The 26,299-nt window shown below is 38.9% G+C and overlaps 1 protein-coding gene across 1 annotated transcript; it reads left to right on the top strand.

Annotated features, from left to right (window-relative positions):
* The first annotated feature begins 668 nt into the window (after positions 1–668).
* Positions 669–25,766, top strand: LOC306905558 (connector enhancer of kinase suppressor of ras 2). Its single transcript, XM_079476238.1, has 23 exons — positions 669–1,011; positions 10,459–10,622; positions 11,999–12,201; positions 12,442–12,529; positions 12,635–12,676; positions 13,649–13,768; positions 13,898–13,957; positions 15,500–15,568; positions 15,969–16,115; positions 16,931–17,061; positions 17,311–17,471; positions 17,789–17,869; positions 19,186–19,424; positions 19,697–19,731; positions 21,044–21,092; positions 21,698–21,746; positions 21,864–22,036; positions 22,234–22,307; positions 22,495–22,566; positions 22,645–22,715; positions 22,812–22,894; positions 23,174–23,872; positions 24,502–25,766. The coding sequence occupies exons 1-23, from the start codon at positions 948–950 to the stop codon at positions 24,721–24,723; spliced, it is 3,096 nt and encodes a 1,031-aa protein (XP_079332364.1). The 5' UTR covers positions 669–947; the 3' UTR covers positions 24,724–25,766.
* Positions 25,767–26,299: the final 533 nt, after the last annotated feature.

Below are 26,299 nucleotides of genomic sequence, written 5' to 3' on the forward strand. Positions count from 1 at the left end.
GGGCATCTAAACAGGCTCTTTAGCCTGGCACCATGATCACACCACAATACCAGATGGACCGCTCTCCTCTTTCTCGCGCGCTCTCTCCGCGCGAGTCCTGGAAATGTCCTGTGCTAGAATAACATTTAATCCAGATCTTTTACATGTTTGTGCCCCTTGGTGGTGGGGCAGGAATGTAAACGCAAATATGACTAAAGCTCACCAATCTGCTTTGTTTTTCTGGGTCTCTCCAATCATTTGATTAGGACAGACTCGGTTCTCTGTCTATTTTATCGGGTGACCCGGTTTCCCTCGGTCGGTTGCGGTGGTTACCTCACTGCGCACACTCCGAATCTCCTGGTCGGGTACATGGGGCTGCGGTGACGTAAGCGAACGGGCACGCAGATTTTTTTTAAGGCGCGGAGAGCGAGTTCGTGCGCACCCGAAACGGTCCGACCTATCGATGCGCATACAAGTACGCATACCAAGTAGCCGTTCGCAAAACACTCGTTTGTTTCTCACGCTCAGGGGACTCACAGAACAGGGCCCAGTGGAGCTGCCCAGTGTTTATCGGTAGTGTCACCGAACAGTCCCCACGCTCACGGAACCGCTGACCCATGTGATACTGCAGCGCTGCGAGTGTGAAAGGGAGGGGGGTGATAGACACGTTTTTTCTGCATCTCTGCTTCGTAGACTGGAGAAGCAGGTCCACGCTTGGGAGGGTGAAAAAGAGAGAGAGGCCGATCGAGAGAATTGGAGGGGGCGGGGTATAGTCGCGCGCGTGGATCTCTCACCGTCGCAGTCCTTCGCGAGAATGTATCTAACGGCTATGCTCCTGCCGCGCGCGCGTCGCCGTCCATGTAACGGAATCACATGTCCCCCCGTGATCTAACTGTTCTCTTTCTCGGGGTTCGGATGGTCCGCGCGCCCCATACAGAATTCAACCGGGAAATCAACGCGCACCAGCCATGGCGCTGGTCATGGAACCCATCAGTAAATGGTCCCCGAAGCAGGTGCTGGACTGGATGAAAGGTAATACAAATTATTGCGATTAATGCCCTTACACATATGACCTATAGCCAGGGGAAGGGCAGACGGGTACAGGGTAGGGGTTGCATGCTGGATCTGAACGAATGGAACTCTACGTGGAGTGAGGTATTGATCGCTCTGGTGTGCCATTTTGCGACTCTGTTCGGCGCACTATGTTGTGTGTGATCCGCGCAGAGCTACACGCGTTGCGCGAGAGGGGGGTGTGCGCGTGTGGTCTAGGATTCGTGATATGTGTGTGAGTTGGTGTGCGCGCGCATGCGTGTTTTGCAAGCAGATGAGCAAAAAGACGCTTATAATGACACAAAGGACGACATTGCTTTTTCATACAACACACACGTACATATTTGCACACAGAGATAGAGTGCACAGTGCGACACATACACACACACACACACACACAGAGAGAGAGAGAGAGAGAGAGAGAGACCAGCCTCAGTGAACAAATCTCCCTCTCGTGCGTTGAAAACTAGCACCATGGACAGAACCAGGCCGTTGCGCGCTGTGCGCTCTGCTTTTTCCAGTGTGTTGCGGTGCGGATGCGCGAATACAGGGACCAGAAGAGCTATGACGGTATCTGTGCAAACTAGCTGAGCCTCGGCCGTTCCCCCACCCCACACACGCTTCGGGAAATAGACCATCGGACGAATGCCGCTTGCAGACAGTTAAAGTCACACCGCGTAGGTTTCGTCATGCAGTCAGAGCTCAGTGGCATGTTCCAGTGGGAGCAAAATTGACAACGCGTATTTAATTACCAAACCCCTTTCCATTAATGACACGCTCCTCTGTGGAGATGACACATAAATACATTCTGATCGATGCTACACAGATACTACTATTAGTGGAGCACTACGAAGCAACTGTGGCGGAGAGACAGAGGACCAAAAAACCAGCAAGATCACATCTGATCTAAAGTGAAGTGTAAGGGCATTAGTGCAAATTACATTCTCCTGCTCATAATCTCTACCCAATGACCATTTCAAATATTTGCCACCAACCTTATAATGGACAAGTGTGCACATGTTCTTTTTTACTCTTATTTCCAAGACAGTTTGCTTAAATCAATGTACGGCCCACATACATGCCATCAAATCTCTTCTGTGTCCTTTTATCCGCTAAACGCCTGTACACATATTGTTGTCCAGTCTCTCGATTGGTACAGAAATAAGGCTCTGTCTTTTGGAATGTGTGAAGCAATCCAAGTAGTGAACCAGTTCTGTGTTCTATAGAACTAGGTTTCACGGCCAGTTCCATTTTCAGAAACTCTGCACCCTGTTTCAGATAAAGAGCGAAATGTAAAGCAGCTGCTTGTGGATCATTTTCCGAATTATTGCTGACATGTCAGACTTCAGTGCACCTGATCCAGGGTCAGTCTGCTGGGACTTGCTATTTTCCGCTTCTGCATATGATTTTATTAGATGTTCCGGACAAACAAACATATGTCAGTGTAACTGATTTTAAATGTATTTACTGTTTATATTGTTTGCTGTGTTGGACTAGATGTCATTGCCATTTTTTGGTGATACATTGTGTATCTGTGTGTGTGTATTTGATTCTTTTCCCTACCCTTGGCAAAATGACAAGAAGCTTGACCTGGTGCAGAACGAGTATACCCATGGTATAATCTGCCTCCTCTAACATTGCTCAACTTGTAATGTAAAACTCTGCGGCTGGATGCCTTATGTCAGTTTGCGCCTTTTAGCTTACAATTGAAAAATCTTGCAGGTTGGGATATAAGATACTAAGCAGGTGATGCTAAGCTGGACACTGTGGCTATACATTTGGCACAATCGTTGAGTGGATGTTTTGTTTAGGTTAACAATTGCTGTGGAATTTGAGTCATTGCTGCGCTTCCTTTAGAGTTTATTGCTCCTATTGCTCTTCTCTGCTACTTATCAGAGTATGTATCTTCACCATTTTCTGTTATCAAAACGTGGCCACACTCCATAAACCACTGGCTCACCAGTTTCATCCAATTAAACCTGACCAGAGATATATTGGTTTCATTTGCAAACCTATGAAACTTGTTTGTATTCCTGCAATTGTATTGGTGTAGTTTGTATTGGCACTTTGAGGTTTTGTTCTAATACTTGAGGGTTTTCCGATGCAGGTAATATACAGTATCTTTATTTTGTTGTATTCTTTATGGTCTCTTCTTTGATAAGGAAGCATCTGTCTAAAACAGAAATATAACTAAACACAAATATTGATATTATACAGCCTATAAAATAACAGTGCTTATAGCACACCAGTGCCTTGGTCCTACCATACCAGGATTTGTCTTTATTTGACAGCCAAGAATCTAGAAATTGTAGGATTTACAGTATAACTGTAAATGCAAAAAAAGATGCTCTCGAAAACGCTGAATTTTAATTGAAAATAAGAAATAAGTGTCTTTGGTGAATGAGTCACCAAAGTAGCTACTTTTTAAAATACATACTGTCTAACTGTGTCTACACCCAATTCTAATGGGATTTTCGCTTCACGCCACATGCGCGTCCGGTGTAGACACAGTGTAATGTAGTGTGCATTACATACTATAGAGAAATGTGAAGCTGACGTCACACCCTGTGTTTTATGTTGCAGTTCCGCCAGCTGCTCCGCCATCTTGGGTGGCTCATACTCCGCTGTTATTATTGTTTTGATATGTACCTTTAGTTGTTTTGATTGATATATAGAGAAATCGAAAGGAAAACTACCAGGGCCTTTTCCAGAACGACTCTGTGTAATCGTACTGTAGTTTTTAATACAGCAAGACCGACCTACCATAGTTATATTACTTAATCAAACAAGAAAAAACAAAACACTCCTTTGAACGCAATAGCAGCCTGCCTCCCAACGTGGTGGAACATTCAACACGGAGTGACGTCGATTGACAAGCTCTATTGAAAATATTTACTACTACAAACAATATTTCTTGCTAATTTCAGATAAAATATTGTTTCTATTTGTATTTATTTGTAGGTATTTGTAATGAAAACTGGAGAAACAGTTCAAAATAGCTCTGCAATTGTTTCAGTCCTCAAATGCTGCGAAGAAAACATGTTCATATTCACTTTCAAGCAATAAAACAGTAATGTTTGTACATTTTTTTAAGGAAAAGTTGCTAGATTTTTTTATGTGATATCCAAAAAAAAATTATCACAGTTTTCATGTGCCTTGTGTCATGCTGTCAGTCTTTCACACTGCTGTTGGAGTCACTCCTAAGGTTTGATTTAGATGAAATTCAACAAACACTGGACTGGAATGGCCACAATATCTAGAAAAGCTGATTAAATGAAAGTTTGGAAAGGTATCTTAGTTTTTATCAGTACAGTTCTGAATTCTGAACACAAGGTTCTTGCCATAGAAGGCTATTGTATTCTTGCCATAAAAGGCTATTGACTATTACAGGTTATTACATGGTTTGTAATGCTTGATTCTGATTGGCCAGTCGCAACATTTGCAGGTTTGTTATCCCCAGATAAAAACTAATAACACACGGTAACCCAGATGCAGCAAATCATTTTGACAGGTTTTTTCTGACAATTTTTTTGACAAATAATTAAACCAAATTGCCTGTTCATGACATTTGAACGTTAACTTAAAACCAAAAGTAAACAGCCTTTCCTCGGGGAAGGTCTGCATTCGGTAAAAATTATCTTTAAAGTCACCATGAAATCAAATTCTAAGTGTTTTACACAGTGTTGCAGTGATTATTATAAATGATTTATCCATGCACACCATCATTTTTATTCATTTGCACTTGTAATTTTAACCAAAAACATTAAGATCCTCTCCCCTTCACAACTACAACTCTTCAACACATGTCGTAAGCAACAAAAAAGAGGTAGGACTATACTCACTGTCCAAATGCCCTCCCATCCAGGCCCAACTTAAAAGAAAACCATATCTACAAGCCCTACTTTTTTTTCACTGGAAAGAGCCACAGAGACCACAGAGTTCAGGCTAGGGCTGCGTTTCCGAAAAGCATCGTTAGACATGTTGATCGTAGCTCCATTGGTGACAATTGTTCTAAGATCAATTTAAGGTTATGATGATTTTGGTAAAACACAGCCCAGTTTACACAGAGTTCGATGTTGATTCATTCAATGGAAGAAGACTGATTTGATGACTACCTTCAAATGAATAAACCAAATACTAATTTAGGTACTCCACACCTTACATGAGCTGAACATTTTAGCACTCATCATCTGCTCAAGGTCAGGTTCTCTTTTATTAACACAGAAAGCTCCAGTCAATCATTATTTCAAATAGTAAATAACATAGCATGAACCAAAACCAAACTTTAAAATGATTCTTGACAATACATAAATACTACTAACCAAATATACACCAGTTTCTAAATAGGTTTTAAATGTATGGACAGCAAAAGTGATTCAAGGAACCTTTCCCATGCATGGCACACAATAGCAGTTATAAGTGCAACAGGAGGTTTGTGATGTGCATTTACTGTAACTGTTTTACTATAAAACGGGCCTCAGCAACAAATGTACAGTTTCCTTCCTGCTTCTACTAAGCAGCACCACAGTCGTACAAAAATAGAAACAGTTCATATATATATATATATATTAGATGGTTCTTTGGAATACTAGATTCTGATTGGTCAATCGCTGCATTCCTGGAAAATTATTGTTTATTGCAGCCCTTAATGAACAGCTATAATTAACATCGTGACACTTCAAGGTCTCGCGCTCTTTCCATAAAAATTTTAAGATACACAAGTGGATACGTAGTGAAAATGACATTGGAAAATGGCCACAAGCTCAAGTCTTCATATAATGCTGGAACATTTTTCATTAATTTCTCAAAGCTTATCAAATAAACTAGGCTAAATGTTTCAGACTAAACTAAAGTAAAGTGTTTCTCTCTTTGTAACAATATGTTACTTATGAAATGTGTTTTTGATCAATTCGTCTATTTTGTTTCTTCTTTATGGAGCGATTTTAGTCTCATTAATTATTCATGCGTAAAACAAGATACACACATGCGTAAACAGTTTCGCATGCATAAAACCTAATTTACGTGCACATAGTATATATTTACATTTACGAAAAGCAATTCACGTGCGTAAAACAAAACTATTTTCTCACAAATTACATTTCGCAAACATACAACTGCGCACATAACTTTCGAAAAGTTAAAATGTACGCGTTTGTCTTGTTTTACGAATGTGCAAATCGTCACACACATGTGAATCGCCTTGGACGTGTGTATGTGTTTTTTGAGACTCTCCTGGCGACGCAACCCCTTCCACTTGGGTTGTCGTACTCTTTAGCCAATCAGATTCAAGCTTACCATTCAACCAATCACAACCCGCTGAGGGCGCTGGACTCAAGGAAAACGGCTCTGCGCAACTTTAGTGCAGTTTGGCTCAAATAGAACGGAAATGATGCATCACCCTCACCGCACGTTAATCACATTACGATCTTTTCCACGCTTGCGCAGCTTTGTGGGTACAATTTATTATATTTTTTACTGTTAAATAAAATACAATACTCAATTTACTTCGCTGCTGTCCACCTGGTCTCATTTCACTATGCGTTCTGTCAAGTCAGTTTGAAATACTGTAATGTTTCCCCTGACTTTGTAGTTCTTTCTTCATGTAAATTAATATAGTCTAGTTAGACATACGTGTTATGTTCCTTATTGGCTTCTGTAAACGCCATTGAAGGGATTATTTTACTAATGGATAGATATATTAGCCTATATAGACCCATACTAATAAATGACTACATTTAAAGTTAACTAGTATTATCAGATTTTAATTAAAAAAAACGACACAAACCGTCTTTGACAATACTACTGACCGCAGATAGAAACACGGTAAGGTAAATAGACATGCCATACAGCAATGAATCGCAAAATGGGAGGAAACTGAAGATTTGCAGTGGATTAAAAAACTTTATTCCACATGTAACCAAAATCATCTATGTTCATGTAACAACTCTATTTTTTGGATTGGCAACCACATAAACACATCGTAATGGTAACGTAAGCAACATTTAAAAACATAAAAACAGACAAGCCTACAAAACAAAATATGTGCCGCCTGCACCAAAGCTGCGCAGAGCCGTTTTCCTTGAGTCCTGTAATTGGTTGAATGGTAAGCTTGAATCTGATTGGCTAAAGAGTACGACAACCCAAGTGGAAGGGGTTGCGTCGCCAGGAGAGTCTCAAAAAACACACACACACGTCCAAGGCGATTCACACGTGTGTGACGATTTGCACATTCGTAAAACAAGACAAACGCGTACATTTTTAACTTTTCGAAAGTTATGTGCGCAGTTGTATGTTTGCGAAACGTAATTTGTGAGAAAATAGTTTTGTTTTACGAACGTGAATTGCCTTTTCGTAAGTGTAAATATATACTATGTGCATGTAAATTAGGTTTTATGCATGCGAAACTGTTTACGTATGTGTGTAACTTTTTTTTACGCATGAATAATTAATGAGACTAAAATCGCTCCATACTTCTTTCCCATGAAGCATGTACTTCGTAGTGTAGATAGAATAGCAAGCCACATTTTGAATCTCACCTACACAACAGACATTTTTTCTTCTTTTTGCTCCTTCTTTGTAGTAAGTAACCTAATGAGGGGTTTTATTTAACATCCAGTGGTTGAAATGAACCATATTGTTTTTAACCATGTATTGCACTCGGGACCCAAATGACGGCAAGATTATACAATACCAATATCATACAATATATCAAAAACCACACCATCACCATCATAGATCAAATAAAATTGAAAGTATTATTTTTTAAGATTTTGAGTTGTAAGGGCCCATAAGCATTACGCAGTAAGACAGGAGCATGAGGGGAGAGACGGGGTGCAGGATTGGGACATGACAAAGGTCAGACATGATCCTGGGTCCCAAGAACTCATGTGTTTGGAGCGCTTACCACTGAGCCACAGCTCCGACACCATAGTTCTTTTTTATATATTTAAAAGTATGTAAAGTAAAACACAAAAATTCTTTACAATCACAGCTTTTTTACGGTGTAGATGGTGACAATGTATGTGGTAACTATTTATCAGAAAATTATCAGAAAATCTTATGCAGGCCCCATATGTTCTAGCTGTTTTGTTGGATTTTGACATTTAATGGCATTTGATTTTGAGAATAAATGGCAGTGCTGATCAGATCTATCAATCGATGTAAAATTCAAAGACGGTGACAATTAAATAATCCAGAAGCAGCTGCCTTTGGAATGGTTAGATGTTTGTGAGCGTCTATTTTTCACCGGGTGTTTGATCATTTTCTAAGGGGTTTCCTCACCATGACTCACCTCTCTCAGTGGGAGGAACCTAATACATGTTTTCCTTTATCAGCTGTTCTTGAATCAGATGCCTGGGGTAATGCATTAGCACAGCTTGGTGGACTCTAAACCAGAAGAGTTAGAGATGTATTTTACACTCAGAGAATTACAGTTAACAACCATCTGGGTGAGGTTCATGTTTAAAAGTGTAATCCTGACCATGGTAAAATACAATCTCAGCTTTTGTTTTTGAGTACCTCAGTGTGAGAAAACCATTCATGTGAAAGTGACCTATTTGTCAGTTATGGTGACCCATACCCGAAATGTGACCTCTGCATTTAACCCATCCAGAGAGTAGTGAACACACGCTCAGCAACACAGAACACACGACTTACCCACATTAGACCACGACACAACATTGACTGAAATTATTTGTGTTGGAGTTCTGTTTTCTGACCAATGGCAGGAAGGGGGAGTGATCAAGAAACCTGTGTGCAGGTGTTTTCAGTGTATGTGTATGCATCCCTCTCCGACACAGACGTGTGTGTGTGCTGGACTCTAGGAAATGGAGGCCTTTATCATTCCTCGTGCAGGCTTACCTCCTCGTCTCTAAGCAACGGTTGCTAAGCAACCCATGTAGCTAGAGCAGAAAGAGAGATTGGAGAGAATGAGCACGAGAGAGACTCTGTTTAGCTGAAGGACATCCTACATGGACATTGTAAAATAACACACAGGTCAAACTGAGCTTTTGTGTGCGTATTGGATGGGATAGAGCTTTTTATGAAAAGACACTTCAGCCTGTGTGTTTCTGCAAGTTCAGAATGTTCCATTTGAAGAGCCTCTGTAGTGCGGCCAACATTAGTCAGGAGATCTGTGTGCGTGTGTAGCGTGCGTCTTGAGCAATGAAGGTGTCTCTTTCTGAAAGACTTGGCTAGAAGTGGTTTTTGGAAAAGCACCACTATAGCAAGAATCCCTCATTATACTCAGTCATGTTACCCTAAAGAACGAAAATTATTTCATTATTTACTCAATCTTACATAATTCTAAATCCATATTTATTCTTCCGAACACATTTTTGAAGACGGTTCCAGTTTACTTAAATAGTTGTTTTGAAGATTCTTCAAAATTCAAGAAAGTGAATTTGGGTCAATGCCATATAAGGATTTTCGACATGCCAATTTTAAGATTTAAATAAAAAATTGCAGTTATTCAAACATTAAGAATGTGGTGTAAATGCAGATAGTAATTTTAAGTTAAGTGATTTATTTTTATTTTTATCTATGATTTGGCCATAGCCTTTAAAAATGTCAGGTGTCATTAAAATTGATTCATTTTCTTGACATTCGTAACATAAGTATTCAACTTAAATTGTTTAAAAACAAAGTATTTGCATTTCCTTGAGTTTTGTTAAGTAATCATCTCAATATTATGTTCTATAATGTCGTCTTCCAAAATTAACAAATAAATGTTTCCTGAAAATCCCATACAACTGATATAAATATTACTTAAGCATACTGTATCAGAGATTGATATTTCAGTCACAAATTAACTTTATTAATTTAATACAATTATTTAACTTGTTGGTCGCACAACATGACAAGTGGTCGTTATATGTCATTGACCCATTTGTAATAACTTGAGGATGAGTAAATGCTGGAAAAAATCATTTTGATCTGGTAGTGATTTTCTATCATATCCAACATCTGACATATTTCATAATATTCTATCATGATGTTCATATCGCTTCTATCCTTCTACATCCTCATATCTCCACATTTCGTGATTTTTATTTTGTGCCATAAATCATTAGTATTAGTCACCCTTTTTTTCTTGAAAAACAGCTAACTTGGACATCCAAGGTTTCAGAAGGACAGTGACAATTTCTATCCGTATATTGATGAGTTTAGTAAGTGATTAGTAACTTTAGTGTCTCTGCAGAAACCATTGTCAGAGACCTGTATTTGCGTGGAAGTACTTTATTTTAAATATGTAATGTGTAGCTAAAAAGGAAAAAAAAGACATTCAACGTTAAGAAAACATTGCAATGAAACATGAAACAGTGAAACATCCAAATCCACTGAGTGCTGTATTTTTTTACATTTACAAAATGCACCTAAAAGTAAAAACGTATTGTTCCTCTTACCAGTATCTCTCTCTCTTTCTCCCAGGACTGGACGACTGTTTGCTGCAGTATATGAGGACATTTGAGAGAGAGCAGATCACTGGAGAGCAGCTGCTTCATATTACCCATCAGGAACTAGAAGAGCTTGGCGTGACCCGCATCGGACACCAGGAGCTCATTCTGGAGGCTGTGGACTTACTCTGTGCACTGGTGTGTACGTGTGTTTGTGTGAAAGAGTGCGATACAGACTAGCTGTGATAATGATGTGTTTGTTTTGTATTAATGACACAACAGACATTTTAACCAAACTCCGCTTAACGCTGAATGATTAGGACCCAGCGGGAATCTTTCAACCAGTACACAACGAGAGGTTGGGGTGTGTGTAGGCTGTATGAAATCCTGATTGGCTGCTAGAGGAATTCGTATATCACAGAAAGATTTATTAGTTACTGTAACTTTACCAAACGTCAACAGATTGACAGCTGTTTATGAAAACCAGTATTATTGCTCACAATATCACATACAGTATTCATCATTTGCACAATGTTCTGTGTTTAAATATCACCTTCCTCCTTCAAGAGTTTGTATCTTAAAAACGTAAATAGCGCTCTAGTTCTCTTCTATCTTCCCTAAAAAGGAGAGCTCGCCGGAAACTTCAAAGGATGCCTCATAAACCTTTTACCAAGGTGCCATAAACAACATTACAAAGAGCTTACTCGCGAGCCTATTTATATAAGGCTTTATTTTTAATAATAGTCGGAGCAGTAAATGGGTTTCTGCATATTAACATGCATTGTTGCCTCTGATTGAGGCGCCGATTGTGAAGCGTGCGTTAAATAATAGAACGACAGTCACGAGCTGAGGTCTATTTCCATTCGGTGGAGGAAAATGATGACAGATCAGCACTGCGGGGACCAATAAACACCATATAAAGACAAAATGAGGAGAGAAAGAGGGAAAAGCCCTCCTTTGTATAAAATAACTAGGACGGGGGGGCGGTCCGGCTGCACTTGCGAGAACATCGATTTCCACGGGCAATTCATTAGCACAGTGAAGAAACCTAGAGGAATTGCGAAGAAAATAAGCTGTGGTAACCACAAAACAGGTTTTAAAGAAGCAAACTGGAAATCAAGACGGTCTGGTTATGGAACGTATACAGATCAGAGCACACCAGTCTAACCAAGCATCACTCTTAGAAAATCACATTTATTTGGAGTAATAGCGTTTTCATCTGCATTGAGACATAGATTATGGTTTTTTAATAGCATTTCACTGTGTAGGCAGCGTTTTATTTTAGAGTAACCTTGTTAGTGCGTAGTGATGGCCGTCTACACGTGCTGGGATGGCACTCTGAGGGTGTTGGTTCTGTTATGTTCTGCTGACACATGCATGCTGTTGCTTTTATCTCGGTGAATTACAAACTACAAAAATTGATTGTTGTTCTTCCAGCTCCCATCTTCCAACGGTGAAGCTTGACCTAAAAATAAATGCTTGTCCTAGAAGTGTCATGTGACAAAGCTGGGTGTTTTATATTAGACTGAGTATTAAAAAGCTTTTTTTCTAAAAATATATTTATCCTGTTGCAGAACTATGGTCTCGAGACAGAAAATTTGCGCACTTTGTCACACAAACTCAACGCATCGGCTAAGAATCTGCAGAACTTCATAACAGGTCGCCGTCGTGGGGGACATTATGATGGACGAGTCTCACGGCGTCTTCCCAATGACTTCCTGACCTCAGTCGTTGACCTCATCGGAGCGGCAAAAAATCTGCTCGCATGGCTGGACAGGTAACGAAACTGACCTGAACAGAACCTCAGCTGAACCGAACAGAGCTGCATCTAACTAAATGGAATTTAAATAAAATAAAGATAAGCCAAATAGCTTTCACTTATTACTTAAATGGGATGGAATAGAAATGGAAAAATAATGAAATGAACAGAGCAAATTATATTATTGAGAATATTAAATAGGGCTTTTTGTTTGTCTGGTGTAATGGCCTCATCTCTCTGTGTATGTTTTGTTCGTAGGTCTCCATTTGTCAGTGTTTCTGAGTACTCAGTGCTGAAGAACAACATCGTTCAGCTTTGTCTAGAACTAACAACTATAGTACAGCAGGTGTGTGTGAGATAGAGAGATGTAGACAACGTGTATTTTAGTGTTTTGATATGTGACCAATGTAGCACTTTATTAATGTTTTAATTTATGTCTGTGTTTTTTCAGGATTGCACAGTATATGAAACTGAAAATAAAATTCTACATGTGGTGAGTGATATTATTTTCTGCCTGTTTATATTTTACACAAATGTACACACACACTTCAGATGAAACAGGAATTCAGATGAAATGCAATTTAAGTTAAATTTTAAATTATAAAAATACAAGAAATACTGTCATCTGTTAACTGTGGAATCCTTTGGGGTGCCGTTATGTTAAGAAAATGTAAAGCCATCTTAAAATAACAGACCATTATTTATCTAAAAACGTAATATGTTATTTAGGATATTATCTGTTCAGTTTATGAACTGATAGAACATAATGTTCTTTTATAATGTTAAAGCAATTAGCCCACACAGATATGGCAAACACACACCCACACATACATTATTTCCACTTACACACAGCCCAAAAATACATTTCAATTGAAAAGTGATTGTGAAGTCAGATGTATCTAGCCTGCTCTAAAGCAAAACTGTTTGTGTGTTTACCTTAAGGTTCTATATCTTGAATAATGCAGATAATGACTTTTTCTCCCTTCAGGATGACTGCCTGTAGAACAGAAAGTGGGAGAGAGAGAGTGAGAGAGACAGACAGAGAATAAAGAAAATAAGATGAAAGAAAAATATAGCATAAATTAAACTACATACAGTGTAGCACATGAATTATACAGATTTGATTATGTTGTAATGAGGGTTATGGCTCTGTCTTTGGGAATGTAAATGATATGGACTATTGCAGTTTTCCTTTCTGAAAAAGCTGGCATTGCATGGTGTTTCGGATGCTGTTCTCTATAAGCCTTTTTAACAAGCATACGTTGAATGATGTGATCCCTGTATACAATTCAAGTATACCTTTAACAAGTATAAAATTCATGCTGGTCTTTAAGTTGTCAGTGTTAAATGCACTTTTAACCCATATATGTTTGACTGAAAGATTTACTACCGAATCAAAAATACAGACTGACAATACATTATCTCTCTCTCTCTCTGTCTTTATTCTCTCAACGTCTCTTTTCAGTGTAAGACTCTATCAGGTATCTGTGAGCACATTATTTCGTTGTCATCTGATTCGTTGGTGTCACAGTCTGCCCACCTAGAGGTCGTCCATCTGACTAATGTTATGCCCAGTGAAGGCTTGGTAAGTAAACAATAACAATGACAATATCCCCTTTATCATCAACAGAAATAAAATATCACCGAAAACAGTTTTTTTGTTGCATATATTTATGTTAAGGGTACAGCTTACATGGTCCTGTCTTTTTTTCAGGGCATGTACATCAAGTCCACATATGATGGTCTTCATGTGATCACTGGGACCACAGAGAATGTAAGTTGAGTTTCCTATTGCTTTCAATGTCCCTAATGTTTAAGAACTGAGTATAAATAATACAAAACAATTTTAGTCCTCACATTTAATACTTTTATAGCAAGATCAGTTGTTTTTAATAAAATTTCCAAGGTCTTCAATGGTGATGCTGTTGTGTGTTAGGGAGGCATGTGCTATCATCTCTAAAAAACAAATGAAAAATGTGAGTTCGGTCATTTTACCTCAACCTCATGTAATTTCAAATCCATTTGCATTAATTTTTTCTGTTAAAGGCACAATGAGAATTTTATACACATTGAACAATTTATAGTGACCACAAACTCTAAAGATGTATATTTTTGTATAAAATTTTGATATGTAAATGTAGATATATAAATATTTTATAATAGCACCACAAAACCATCATAAAAGTAGTCCATATGATTTGAGCTATGCAAAACTGTATCCTAAAGTCATGCAATAGCTCTGTGAGAAACGGATAGAAATTCATTATTCATTGTTCACTTTCAAATAAAATAATTCATGCAACTTAATGTGCAGCTCTCAAATCACACGTGGTGCCACAGGTTTTATGTCAAGATTTCATCACAAAAAGTGTGAGAACCAGCAGCATCGAACAACCCATTATAGGTGCTTTGTGTTTCTCACTAATGGTTTGATCTTAGAGTCAATAATGATTGACTCAATGTCTTAAACACAGATTTACCATGAAATATGGTAACAAAATCATATTTGGTGAATTATTGAATGATAATGATATAATATGGGTTTTTTTTTGTTTATATTTACTTGAGTGTTTTTGTTTAGAGCTGGACAGCCTCTGGTCACTATAAATATTTTATTGAAAAAAGCTCCATAAATATAGTTTAAAATTCTGTTAAACTAAAACAAACAAGAGCATGCTGGTTTGGAATGACATGAGATGCGATTTAGATTAACGATAGACTCATTTCTGGCAACAATTTTCCAACAAGCACATACTGTGCTGCAGTTCTTCTGTGGGGACAGAAGATCCAGGTCATGTGCACAGACACTTGCTTTCAGTGCTGGCTGGAGTGAAGCTCGGAATAGAGGATTGTTCCAGTAATGTTATTAAATCATTTATATAGACGAATGAAGCTACATTCCCTTTCTACCACATGTTCATGCAGAAAGAACAGAACTGTTTTATTTTTTATTCCTAGTGAACATTTATAGTTCAACTAAAATGATTCTTCATTGTTTTTGCAAATACTGTTTCCGTCTATATTCATAAAACAAGTCATATAACAAATGTAAATGCTTGTTTAAAGTCATCCAAAACATTTAATGGACTGTTGTGGCGCGCGGTTTGTACTGGTGACTGAAAGTTTTCAAGTTCAATCCCTGAAAGTTAGAAATGATCAGATGAGTATGGGTTTCAATGAAAAGGCTACTTCATACGGAACGTTAACATACACAAATACAGTATGTGATGCAATAAAACAACACAACACAGAAGTGTAATTGTTGCTATCAGATTTAATGGACAGGATAATAGATTTCTCTATCTCTTTCCTGCAGTCTCCTGCAGATCAGTGCAAGAAGATTCATGCTGGTGATGAGGTCATTCAGGTCAATCACCAGACGGTGGTGTGTATCACTCTGTGCAGTGTTATGCTGTCATATGTATGTGTGTGTTTGTGTGTGTGGATGTGTTGAGCTTGCATCACAATGCATAATTGTGCATTCATGTTTGTTTGATTGTACTCATTTGGAGATAACCGGATGTCACAAACCCAGCAACAAACAACATTAATGCAATGTGAAACTATCTTATATATATAATATCAATATAGTTACATTGTAAAATATTTATACATGTTCTTCATTACTGTATTAGTAATTGGAAATTGGATAAGAAATTGGATAAGAAATTGCTTAACTGCAATGAAAAAGAAAAAAATCAATAAACCAAATTTTAATAGTCGAACAAATTGGTTTTGTACAGATACTAAAATCCATTTGTAATCATGTTTGAATCTTTTTTCAGGTTGGTTGGCAGCTGAAGAATTTAGTCAATTGTCTCCGAGAGGATCCGAGTGGAGTCATTCTCACACTAAAGAAGAGACCACAAAACACTCTCGGCTCCACCCCTGCGCTGCTAAAGAACGCCCGCTGGAAACCACTTGCCCTGCAGGTGTGTGTACTGTCAGGATAGTTCACGGTGTTTGTTCAAGTGTATCCATTTAATATGTATTGAGTGTGAGTGTGTGTGTGTGTGTGTGTGTTTGTGTGCATGAGTGCATCTCACAGCAGTGAATGAGTTCTGTACGGCTTGTTGCCATGGCAGCCAGAGTTCTGTGGTTGCTCTGGATACAAGTATAAGACAGATGCAGTTTAAGCCGCACATGTGTCCTTTCCCCACAGTCACGACACACTGGAACGGAGTGGACTGTTCACTCATGAATGAATTCACACTGGATTTACGTTTCAGCACATCCGAAGGGCTTAATCACTGATAAATCTCGGATTTTAAACCCATTCTGAGTGATGATTTGGGATATGTTGGAGAATTAATGCAGTAAAGAAAGACAGACAGGCTACTGTAGATGAAATGTTTAAAGAATAAAAGAACAGATTTTCACTGAAATCCTCCACAGACATGGACATGGTTCCTCTGCCCTTTGTTGCCAGGTTTTGTCTCATGCTTGTTGCTATGCTTTTTCTCATTACTAACTGACTGATGCAGTGCTCCCTGTTGCTAAGGGAAACGCCATCATCATTTTTGAACACACTGTATGATCACTGTTCTGCCCTCTAGTGGAACAAACTGCCCATATCTAACATACAGTATTTACATGATACTTTCATTACAGATTAAGACATTAGCTGATGTTTTTGTGCTCAAGTAAATTATCCTTAACACGTTCTTTAAAATGTTATATTATCATTAAATTATTCCTAAAATATTATTCTTAACAGCAAGATCTTGTTTTTGTGTTTGATTGACAGCCTCTGTCCACCAGTCCATGCAGTGGTTCTCCCACCCCACCCAGCACGCTCGGGTCAGTAGGACTCTCACCTGGAGTGGACACACCTGGAGGACATGATGTGTTTATACTGTCCCCTCTTTATGGACACAGGTACAGTCTTTACATAGTAAAGAGACCCTTTACGTAGAGACCTAAATGGGGACATATTTTGGGGTACCAAGATGCAAGAAATCCCACTATATTTATGTATGAAATTTGTATAATGGTTGGAGGCTATTTTATGGCTATAAATGAGAAATTCTCTACATTTGGAACTGGATCTCTGCCCCCGCCCTTGAAATTTACTACCTGGACTCCCATTTTTAGCCCTGCATATGACTCCCTCTCTCTCTCTTTTAGAGAGGAGGATCTGGATCGTGGTGGCTTTGGAGTGTTTGGCTCTGACTCTCCTGGTTATTATGTAGAACAGGAGGTGCTGGGGGGCCAGTACTTCCCCCTCTTGGAGGAGGATTCTGGGAGAAATACCGGACTGCGGCGCAGAGACCGGACCCCAACTCACAGTAAGACACGTACATGCATATCATACTGCTCACTGTCTACATATACTGCACACTTTAAGCTACATTTTAGTAAAATATACAGTCAATGAAAATATAAAACAGTTCACAAATTCCAATGAGACATTTTTCTAATTTATGTAAATACAACATGTTTTGTGTTACGTGCTGTACATTTTGCAGAATGTCTGACTATTTACTTATTTACAAAGCAGAGCGTATCCACAAGTGAGATGAAGAACTACTACATACAGTAATGCACACGGAGAGAGCAGAGATTATAGACTACATAGAGACACTTTTTTGATGTCTTCCTGTAGGTGACCCCCGGCAGGTTTCCATGGGAACTGAGTGGCTGACCGAACCTCAAGAATCTGGAGTTTACAAAAGAGGAAGCAGAGGTGTCTCAACTTTACATACTTTAATAGTAATACTTCTAATTTAAAATGTTGTTTTCCTTTATTGCTGGTGCCTGTCAGGTGAGGTGCAGACAAAACACAGTTGTAAAAAAAGTACACTCAGGCTAGAAAGCACATTGTTTAACTCTCTTATATTCACCTCTATTATGTTATTTTGTGTGACTCACTTTTGCTGTCTTTGGGCTTTTATTTATTGTAGGCATTGTTTACATCTCAGGAGGGAATTTGTATTTTAGTCAAGAAAAATTAAAGCTTGTTTGCCATGGCATTAGGAACTGCTGGACAGATGATGAGAAGATTTTTAGGTCAGAGTTCAGTGTTGTGAGGACACAAGAGCAGAGAAATCCAGCGGATATATTCACCCCTTGTACAAAACAGATTATTTTTAAAATGTATGTTTAAAGTAGGTTTTCTACATAAAATAATTGTCATGTAACATTTGCTAAGAAAATCAACACTTCATTTGAGAGCTTTGAGTAAAAGACTGATTCAGAGTGATTCAGCCTGACAGTTTGTGACTTGTTTGTGGTGAACTTTGCAAGCACAAGCTGAATATATTGTTGCCGTTTCATGTTTGAGAAAGCGCAAGGAAACAAAGTTGTCTTTGAACAAGCAACATTATTTATTTATATAGCACTGCTGAGTTTCCTGGAAATTTGTTGTATTGCAATGCAATTTTATTATTATTATCTCTGCATTTAATCAGGAGGAACTAAAAAAAAAGAAATGTTGGTTGGATTGTTCAGTCCAGTGTTCAGCACTTTTTTGACTTTTTCTCATAAAACTCACAAAAGCAGAATTTATATGGCCTTACTTTTTTTTCATTTTTTTATATATACAAACTGTAATTTCATTCCATAAATGTAGGTAGTTTCACTTAATTATTTATGTCATTCTTTCATGCATGACAATCTGAGTCAGGATGTTTCTTGTGTTACATAAATAGAAAGTTGTCAACTTCTGGGATGTGAGAGGTGAAAAGAGAACTGTAAGCAGCATGTGAAATTACTTAGTTACACGTTTCTTAGTGTTTCTATGTGTGGAAAAAGAACTCCAAGAATAGAACAGAGAATGCGCAGGTGACACTAGCACAGATAAAGATAGAAAGCAAATCTCCATGAGGGGAAATATACCTCTCAAACCACAGACACACACAAACAGGAAGGTGTCAGAATGTGCTCACTTCTTTACCCATCCAAGTATATTCAAACTATTCTAATGCCAGTTTGTCCAGGAGTGTTACAAAAATGGCAACAGGGACGGGACTTTGACCCCTATGTTTGATCTTTCTCCCTCAGATTCAGACTCGTCTCTCCTGCGATTCCTCAGCGACGACAGGATTCTATTGATTCAGGAAGAAGCAGAGTTTTCTCAGCGTGACACAAGCAGACGATCCAGAAAGAAAAGCCGAAATCCCAGCAGTCCCAGTTTTCCCATCAGCCCCTCTATGCTTGCTCCACCTGTGCGCATAGATGCAGGTCCCCCGGAGGGGCTGCCATTCCCTGTGCCCGACTCCAACACAATGCCACACTACCATGTGAGTAGTATGTTAACCTTATCAGAGCTGTTGTGTATCATGTTCGTTGTGGACAAACCTTGGTAATTGTGCGAAAATCTGTTTGAATTGTTGCAAAGTTAGAGGTGTTTTATGAAAGTTGTTAGGTTCTGGTCTATATATCTATGAAGCGTGAGGGAAAATATTGTGCCATATAACCATACACAAATACCCACACACAGATTTGTTTCATGACGTAACACAGGAAATTCAAATCTCTCTTCCTCTCTTTGTCATTCTCTTTATTGCATCAGAGAGCTTCAGACACACTCCGGGCAGATGCTGATAGGTGAGTAACAAGCATGTATTTTTTAAACAAGTCACCATAGACTTTTTTCTTTTTGCTGAACTCCCCTTTTTTGATGTTTCTGGAATATTTTAACAGGCCTTATTTGCTACTTTTGCTTTAAATACCTGTAAACAGACTCTGTGTGAAAGCAGAAATGTGAAAGCAGTAACGGCGAACATACACAAACTGTGGGTTTGCGGTGGGGTACCAAATTCAGGGGCAGTTTCCCAGACAGGGTTTACGACTAGTCCCAGACTAACTTAAATGTTAGAGGTGTCTTAATCGAAAACAACTTGCACTGACATATCTTAAAATATATCAGTGAGATTGTTTTGTCTCAAGATGCCCCTCAGTAATGTTTTTTGTAAAAAAAGTATGTTTTTAAAAACAATTTAAGTATCCTAATTTAACCAAGGCCTAGTCCTGGTTTAAAATAATCCCTGTCCGGGAAACCACCCCATAGTGTTTAAGTCAAACCCTAGATCACAGTACATTCATATTGTGTACACAATGACCGAGACAAGATCAACTTAGCATCAGGTATATTTAACCATATTTAACTCTTATCATAAGATCTGGTGTTCCAAAAATATACTGTATACATGTTGATCTGTCTTGTTGATGCTACATAATTTTGATATAGTAGACCAGGTTTCACAAAACACTAAATAGGCTCTATTGATGCGCAAACCTAGATGTTAAGTTCTGCATTTTTGAACAGCTTGTTTTATTTTAATACTTGCCAGTTTTGTATTGGGGTCAAAAATGTTTCAATGAATAGGTTTTATTGAAAATTAGTTTACAGACAAGTAAAATGCTAAACACGAATGCACACAGCAATCACTTAACAATTAGGTATAGAACGTTTTTGGCTTACGTAAGAATCTTTCTGGAGGTTTTGTTTCCTCTGAGGCTGAAGCTGTAGGGGGTCAGATGTTAAGCGAGAGTTTGGTGCTGTAAACGTCTGTGGAGATGTAAGGGTCTCTGTTTCTCTTCTGTTATGATGTGTTGAAGAATTGAAAGCATTGTCTGTCTGGGTAAGGTTCAGTTAAAATGAGGTGTAAAGCCGACCTCAAACAGACTTTATGTTCACACCCTGTGGTTTTGATTTGAAAAAAGAGAAACACATTTAATTTTAATTTTAAATGAATTTCTTTACATATTGATTTATTTGAATCTTTTCTGCGGATTTGATTATAAATAGATATTTTTGGCGCGTCTTTAAGTATTTCAATGATTTAACTATTAAATTTTTAATAATATTTAAATGACTACACAATTAAAATGCATGTCTCTCTATCTTTTTCTTAAGGTATGCCAGTTCAGGTCTTGACAGACAAGCAGGGGCATCAATGAGGAAGGTAAACCTAATGCAAGGATGTTATTCAGATAATTCTGACAATTCTATGATTCACATGTTTCCATAATGATACTAAACATTTGGATAGTTCGCCCAAAAAGGAAAATAGTTCATTCTGTCATCTTTTACTCACCCTTTCGAACCTTTATGACTTTCTTCTGCAGAAAACAAAAGAAGATATTTTGAAGAAAGTTGGTAAGCGAACAGCACTGGCCTCCATTCACTTCTATGGTATGGACACAGAACCAATGCAAGTGAATGGGTGCCAGTTAACAACATTCTTCAAAATATCTTCTTTTGCGTTCTGCGTAAGAAAGAAAGTCATACAGGTTTGAAATGATTTAATTTGTTTTTCGTCATTTAGATAGATGGCTTGTTATGCACAAAATGTTACATTATATGTCTTCTAAACAAAAAGTCTGTAACAAAAATATAAAATAATTTTTTGTTCATAAAGGAGCATGTGAACATTGTTTGTGAATGCTCTCTACAAATGAAAGCGATTACCTTCATTAGGGTGACCTGATTAAGAGCCTTCTGAAACAAGTCGTTCTTCTGATGTTCTGGGCTTTTTTTCCTATCATGTGTTGCTTCTCTTCTCTCTAGTCTGTGCATTATGCCTCTCTGAGGACCAAACCTAAGAAAAAAAGCAAAGGTACGATTATGAGATTCTGCTTTTACTGTGTTTGCAAAGAATAGTGTACGTTTAAATGTATTTTAAAATATTGTGCTGTCATATGTGTTGTCATTCAGTAATACGCTCTGTGTGTAGGTTCCCTCAGTAGTGCCAGCAGGAGGCGTATTGCATGTAAAGATCTGGGTCATGGTGACTGTGAAGGCTGGTTATGGAAAAAGAAAGACGCCACTGGCTATTTCACACAGAAATGGAAGAAGTACTGGTTCGTTCTCAAAGACTCCAACCTTTACTGGTACACCAATCAGAACGTAAGCAAACACAATTCTCCTCCCTTGAGCTGTGAAGTCTGCTGGCTGGATGAATGTGTGTGTGTGTGTGCGTTTCTATGGGGAAGGCCGAATTCAGAAATGCTGCAAAACTCATCAATGCATTTTCATCATCATCTAACTGTCAAAGCTTTGCTGTATTTATAATGCATAGTGATTTCTTCTGTTACTGTGTTCAGGATGAAAAAGCAGAGGGCTTCATTAGTCTACCAGAGTTTCGGATAGACAGAGCGATTGAGTGCAGGAGGAAACAGTGAGTGTTGAAAAACAACTTTAATTGTGCCTTCTCTCTGTTGTGATGGGTTTGCTGTTTTTTGGGTGGGTTTGTAAACCCATGGGCTATAGAGAAATCTGGGTCACCACATAAGTGCTCATCAAACATACACCGATTCAGTAAAAAGCTGAGTTTGAGCTTTTGTCTTTTTTTCTTTCTTTTTCAGTGCCTTCAAAGCATGTCATCCCAAAATCAAGAGTTTCTTTTTTGCTACTGATCATTTAGAGGAAATGAACAGGTGAGTGGTCAGTTTAAAGCATCTTTCAACCCCCCCCAACCCTGCTATTCGCTCTTATGTTCAAACTTCCTGTTTCAGGTGGATGAATCGACTAGGATTGGCTGCGATTGGCTACACACCTGATGACCCAGTACCGCGCCCCGATGAAGGTGAGATCCCATTTTGGGATGATATCATAAGCTATTTCAAAAACAAATATGCTGTAAACTGATGTCAAGTACATTTGACTGTGATGTCATTTTTAGACTACTGGAGTGAGAGTGACCAGGATGAGGTGGATGGGTCCATGACACTCAAACAGGAGGCCACGTACCACCACAACCCCTCTGTGAGTTAAACCACTTCATACTATATGTTACCATTCATTTTCAATCAAGAATTAAATGAATCACATTCAACCTGATGTTAAGGGATTTGAGAAAAAGCAATACTGAAGCCCCTCCCCTTAACTCAACGTCACTGGCGCAAAAGCAAATCGTACCAAAATGCACGTATAAGATCGTATTAATTCTTACGAATTAGCCACCTCATAAATAGTTATGAATTCCTGTGAGAGTGTGTTGATCCAATTACATTTGCTATAAAAGAATTTGTCGGTTGTTCTCAGGGAACTTCGTCCAGTCCATTTCCCGAGCGTCATTTCTCCAGCGGCTCCACATTTTCGCATTCCTCTGCGGAGGAGTCCCACTCCTCTTGCCGATCCTCCCATCGAGAACGCCGCTCGTGGCAGGACCTGATTGAAACCCCCCTGACCAGCACGGGGCTACACTACCTGCAGACAGTGGAAGCGGAAGAGCCTCCCCTTCTGTCACCCGATCAGCTACGGCAGGCCACGCTCCCTGCCCAGCGCCGACGCCCCCTGGAACGAGACGGGCCGTTTCCCTTGACAGACAGCGAGGAGTCCCGCCCCCGTCATCACACCCACAAGCAGCGCAGCCAGAGCCTCCCTCGCCACCGCGAGGCGCACGGGGGACACGGGCACCGTAGCGCTCGCACGCACATGCACACGCACGGCACTCTGAGGCCGAGAACTCATCTCCATGAGGAAGAGGAGGAAGAGGAGGTGGAGGAAAGGGAGGTGCGTAAACTCAGAAGCAGGATGCCCGAGAGTGAAGAGAAAGCAGTTGATAGCATAGACGGCCTGCAGGAGCTGTATCGATCTCTGGAGCAGGCGAGTCTCTCTGCTTTCGGACAGCAAAGGCCTTCCACCAAACAAGAATTCAGACGCTCCTTCATCAAACGAAGTAATGACCCCAACACAAATGAACGACTGCATCGCATAAGAGTTCTTCGCTCCACGCTGAAGGTATGCAAACATACAGGTCACAGATCAAATCTAAAGAAATAACCTTAAAGTGATAGTTAACTCAAAAATTAAGATTACTCACCCTATTGTCATTTCAAACCTGTATAACTTTCTTTCTTCTGCAAAACAAGAAACAAAATGTTTTGTTGGTAAGAAGACAACGTTGGTACCCATTGATTGGTTTTGTGTACATACAATAGAGGCGAATGTACCACTGTTGTTCGATTACCAACATTCTTTAAAATATCTTATTTTATTTTCTACAGAAGAAAGAAAGTCATACTGGTTTGGAATGACAAGAGGGTAAATGATAACTGAAATTTCATTTTTGGGTAAACTATCCCTTTAAGGATGACTGTAATGTTTGGTTAAAGCAGGTTTATGCTAGTTAGAGCTAGATTTGCTAGTTATCTTCCCAGAGGAATACCAAATGACAATTCAGGGACTTAAGTTACTGAATCTGCCGGTGATTAAAGAATTTTCAGTTTTTCAGCCAAGATCGCAGATAGCTAAGATAATTGATTCATTGCTGAATCAGGGTTAAATTGGTTATTTTTAACATTAACATTAAATCACTTCTTTTCTTCTTCTTTGCTTCATTTTTTTCTGATTTGTTTAACCCACCGCAGGCCAAGGAAGGTGACTTGGCCATAATCAGTCAGGTTCTGGATGACCCTTGTTTGACTTCCCGGAAGTTTCGTGAGTGGAAGCAACGTAACCACGAGCTCTTCCTGGATATCTGTGAGTTTAGCTCCGCCCCATTGGAACCGCCCAGTGATTCCAACGACCTCTCACCTCTCTCACCAACACTGATGATGCACACCCACTCTTTCATAGAAACACATGTGTGAAACACACATCCACTCGACAAACAAATACGTTAAAATGAAGACGTGAAGATATACAAATACCATGAAACAGACAAAAACACACAATGAAAAGCACTGTGGATCTAGACTGTCCTCACTTTTCCTCGATGGATGATCTAAAACTGCCCTCCTCTGATCACGAGTGACAGATTGAACCAATACACTGTAAGATCGATCTTAAAGAACTGACTCAGCCTCCGAAATTCTAGAACGCAGGCACGTCACCGACCGTCCTGTGACCATCTGCTCTAAACTGACACTGTCAGGAGACTCATAGACACGTCATGGAAGAGAAAGTATTAACTGCACTTATATGGCTCATTGCAAACTCTGTACAATATGTTTCATCACAGGCACAATTTGGAAGGGATGGAATAAAGACCCTGTGAGGTACCCTATTGCATGCCTGAAGAATCATCTTGTCAGATTAATTGACCACCAGTTGAACAAAATGGGAGCTCATCTCTTATTTTTGTCTCTGATTGGAGTTGAAAAATCTTTTTTTATATCTTTCGAAGATTTTGTTGATTTATTTATTTGATTCTTTCATTTGATTTCCTTCCCTCGGAATGCTGCAGGAAGAGCACTCATGTAGCCATGGGCAACAGGCTTCACTCTGTTACCAAGCAACACCGCCCTACTGTGTTACTCTATACAACTCTCAAAGCAACCAAGAGTGTTGGAATACATCTGCGCGTATGTGTGTGCAAGTGCGTGTGCGTGAGAAAACGGATGAGACTCTTTTGAGAGTTTGATTACATATATACTGTATGTTAGGATATGGGAAAAGATGAACTCCTGGCAGATAGAAATGTGTTAAATTTGGCTTCTTTAGAATATTTATATTATAACTCATGCATGGTTTAAAAATATTACTATATGCTATCAGGCCAGAGAACAGTCTGTATATAAGAACATATTATTTGCATAGCTGCATCCTCTGTTTAAAACTGTGAATTGTACTCGTGAATGCAATCTTTCGACTCTGCCAATGCAGAACCTTTCTACTCTCTATTTTTTTCTACAAAAAAGACAACAAAAGAAGAAAAGCTTTGCTTCTCTGATGTTATGACTGTTTTTGCTTGTTTCCGGGTCTTTGCTGGTCATTACCTCTGAGCTATGGGCTACATTCAGGTCGCTATTTTCTGTTTTATTTTTACGTATGTGTCCCTCAGACAAACTCCACTAGCTCCAAAATATAAAGTTTTATTCCCTTTCACAATTTTAGGATTCAGTGGCTCAGGATTTGGATAGAATTGGATAAAGCAAATTACAGAAGAATTTAGATTTCCGATTAAAATGACAAAAAAGAATTAATTGGGTCATAACGTTGGAGTGCAAAATGTCCCCTATACCTAAATGTCATTGAAATGCAACAGACCTCCATATGTGCTCAATGTAAGTTATGTTTGATTGTCACTTTTATAGAATCTTGTGGGATGTACTTTAATTGAATAGAATGTACTCATAGTTTGTTAACTGTATATCTCATTGGAACACACAAGCACACACACACACAGACTCACTTCCTACACAAAGACAATACTTTTACATTTGT

The sequence above is a fragment of the Barbatula barbatula genome (genome assembly GCF_947034865.1).
Source record: "Barbatula barbatula genome assembly, chromosome: 2".
Classification (NCBI taxonomy): domain Eukaryota; kingdom Metazoa; phylum Chordata; class Actinopteri; order Cypriniformes; family Nemacheilidae; genus Barbatula; species Barbatula barbatula.

What these genes read in the sequence shown, in the direction of transcription:
- LOC306905558 (XM_079476238.1), top strand. Translation starts at nt 948, where the DNA reads ATGGCGCTGGTCATGGAACCCATCAGTAAATGGTCCCCGAAGCAGGTG. An exon ending in AAAATAAAATTCTACATGTG is followed by an intron (nt 12,677 to 13,648) that starts GTGAGTGATATT and finishes GTCTCTTTTCAG; the next exon opens with TGTAAGACTCTATCAGGTAT. An exon ending in CGTACCACCACAACCCCTCT is followed by an intron (nt 22,895 to 23,173) that starts GTGAGTTAAACC and finishes GGTTGTTCTCAG; the next exon opens with GGAACTTCGTCCAGTCCATT.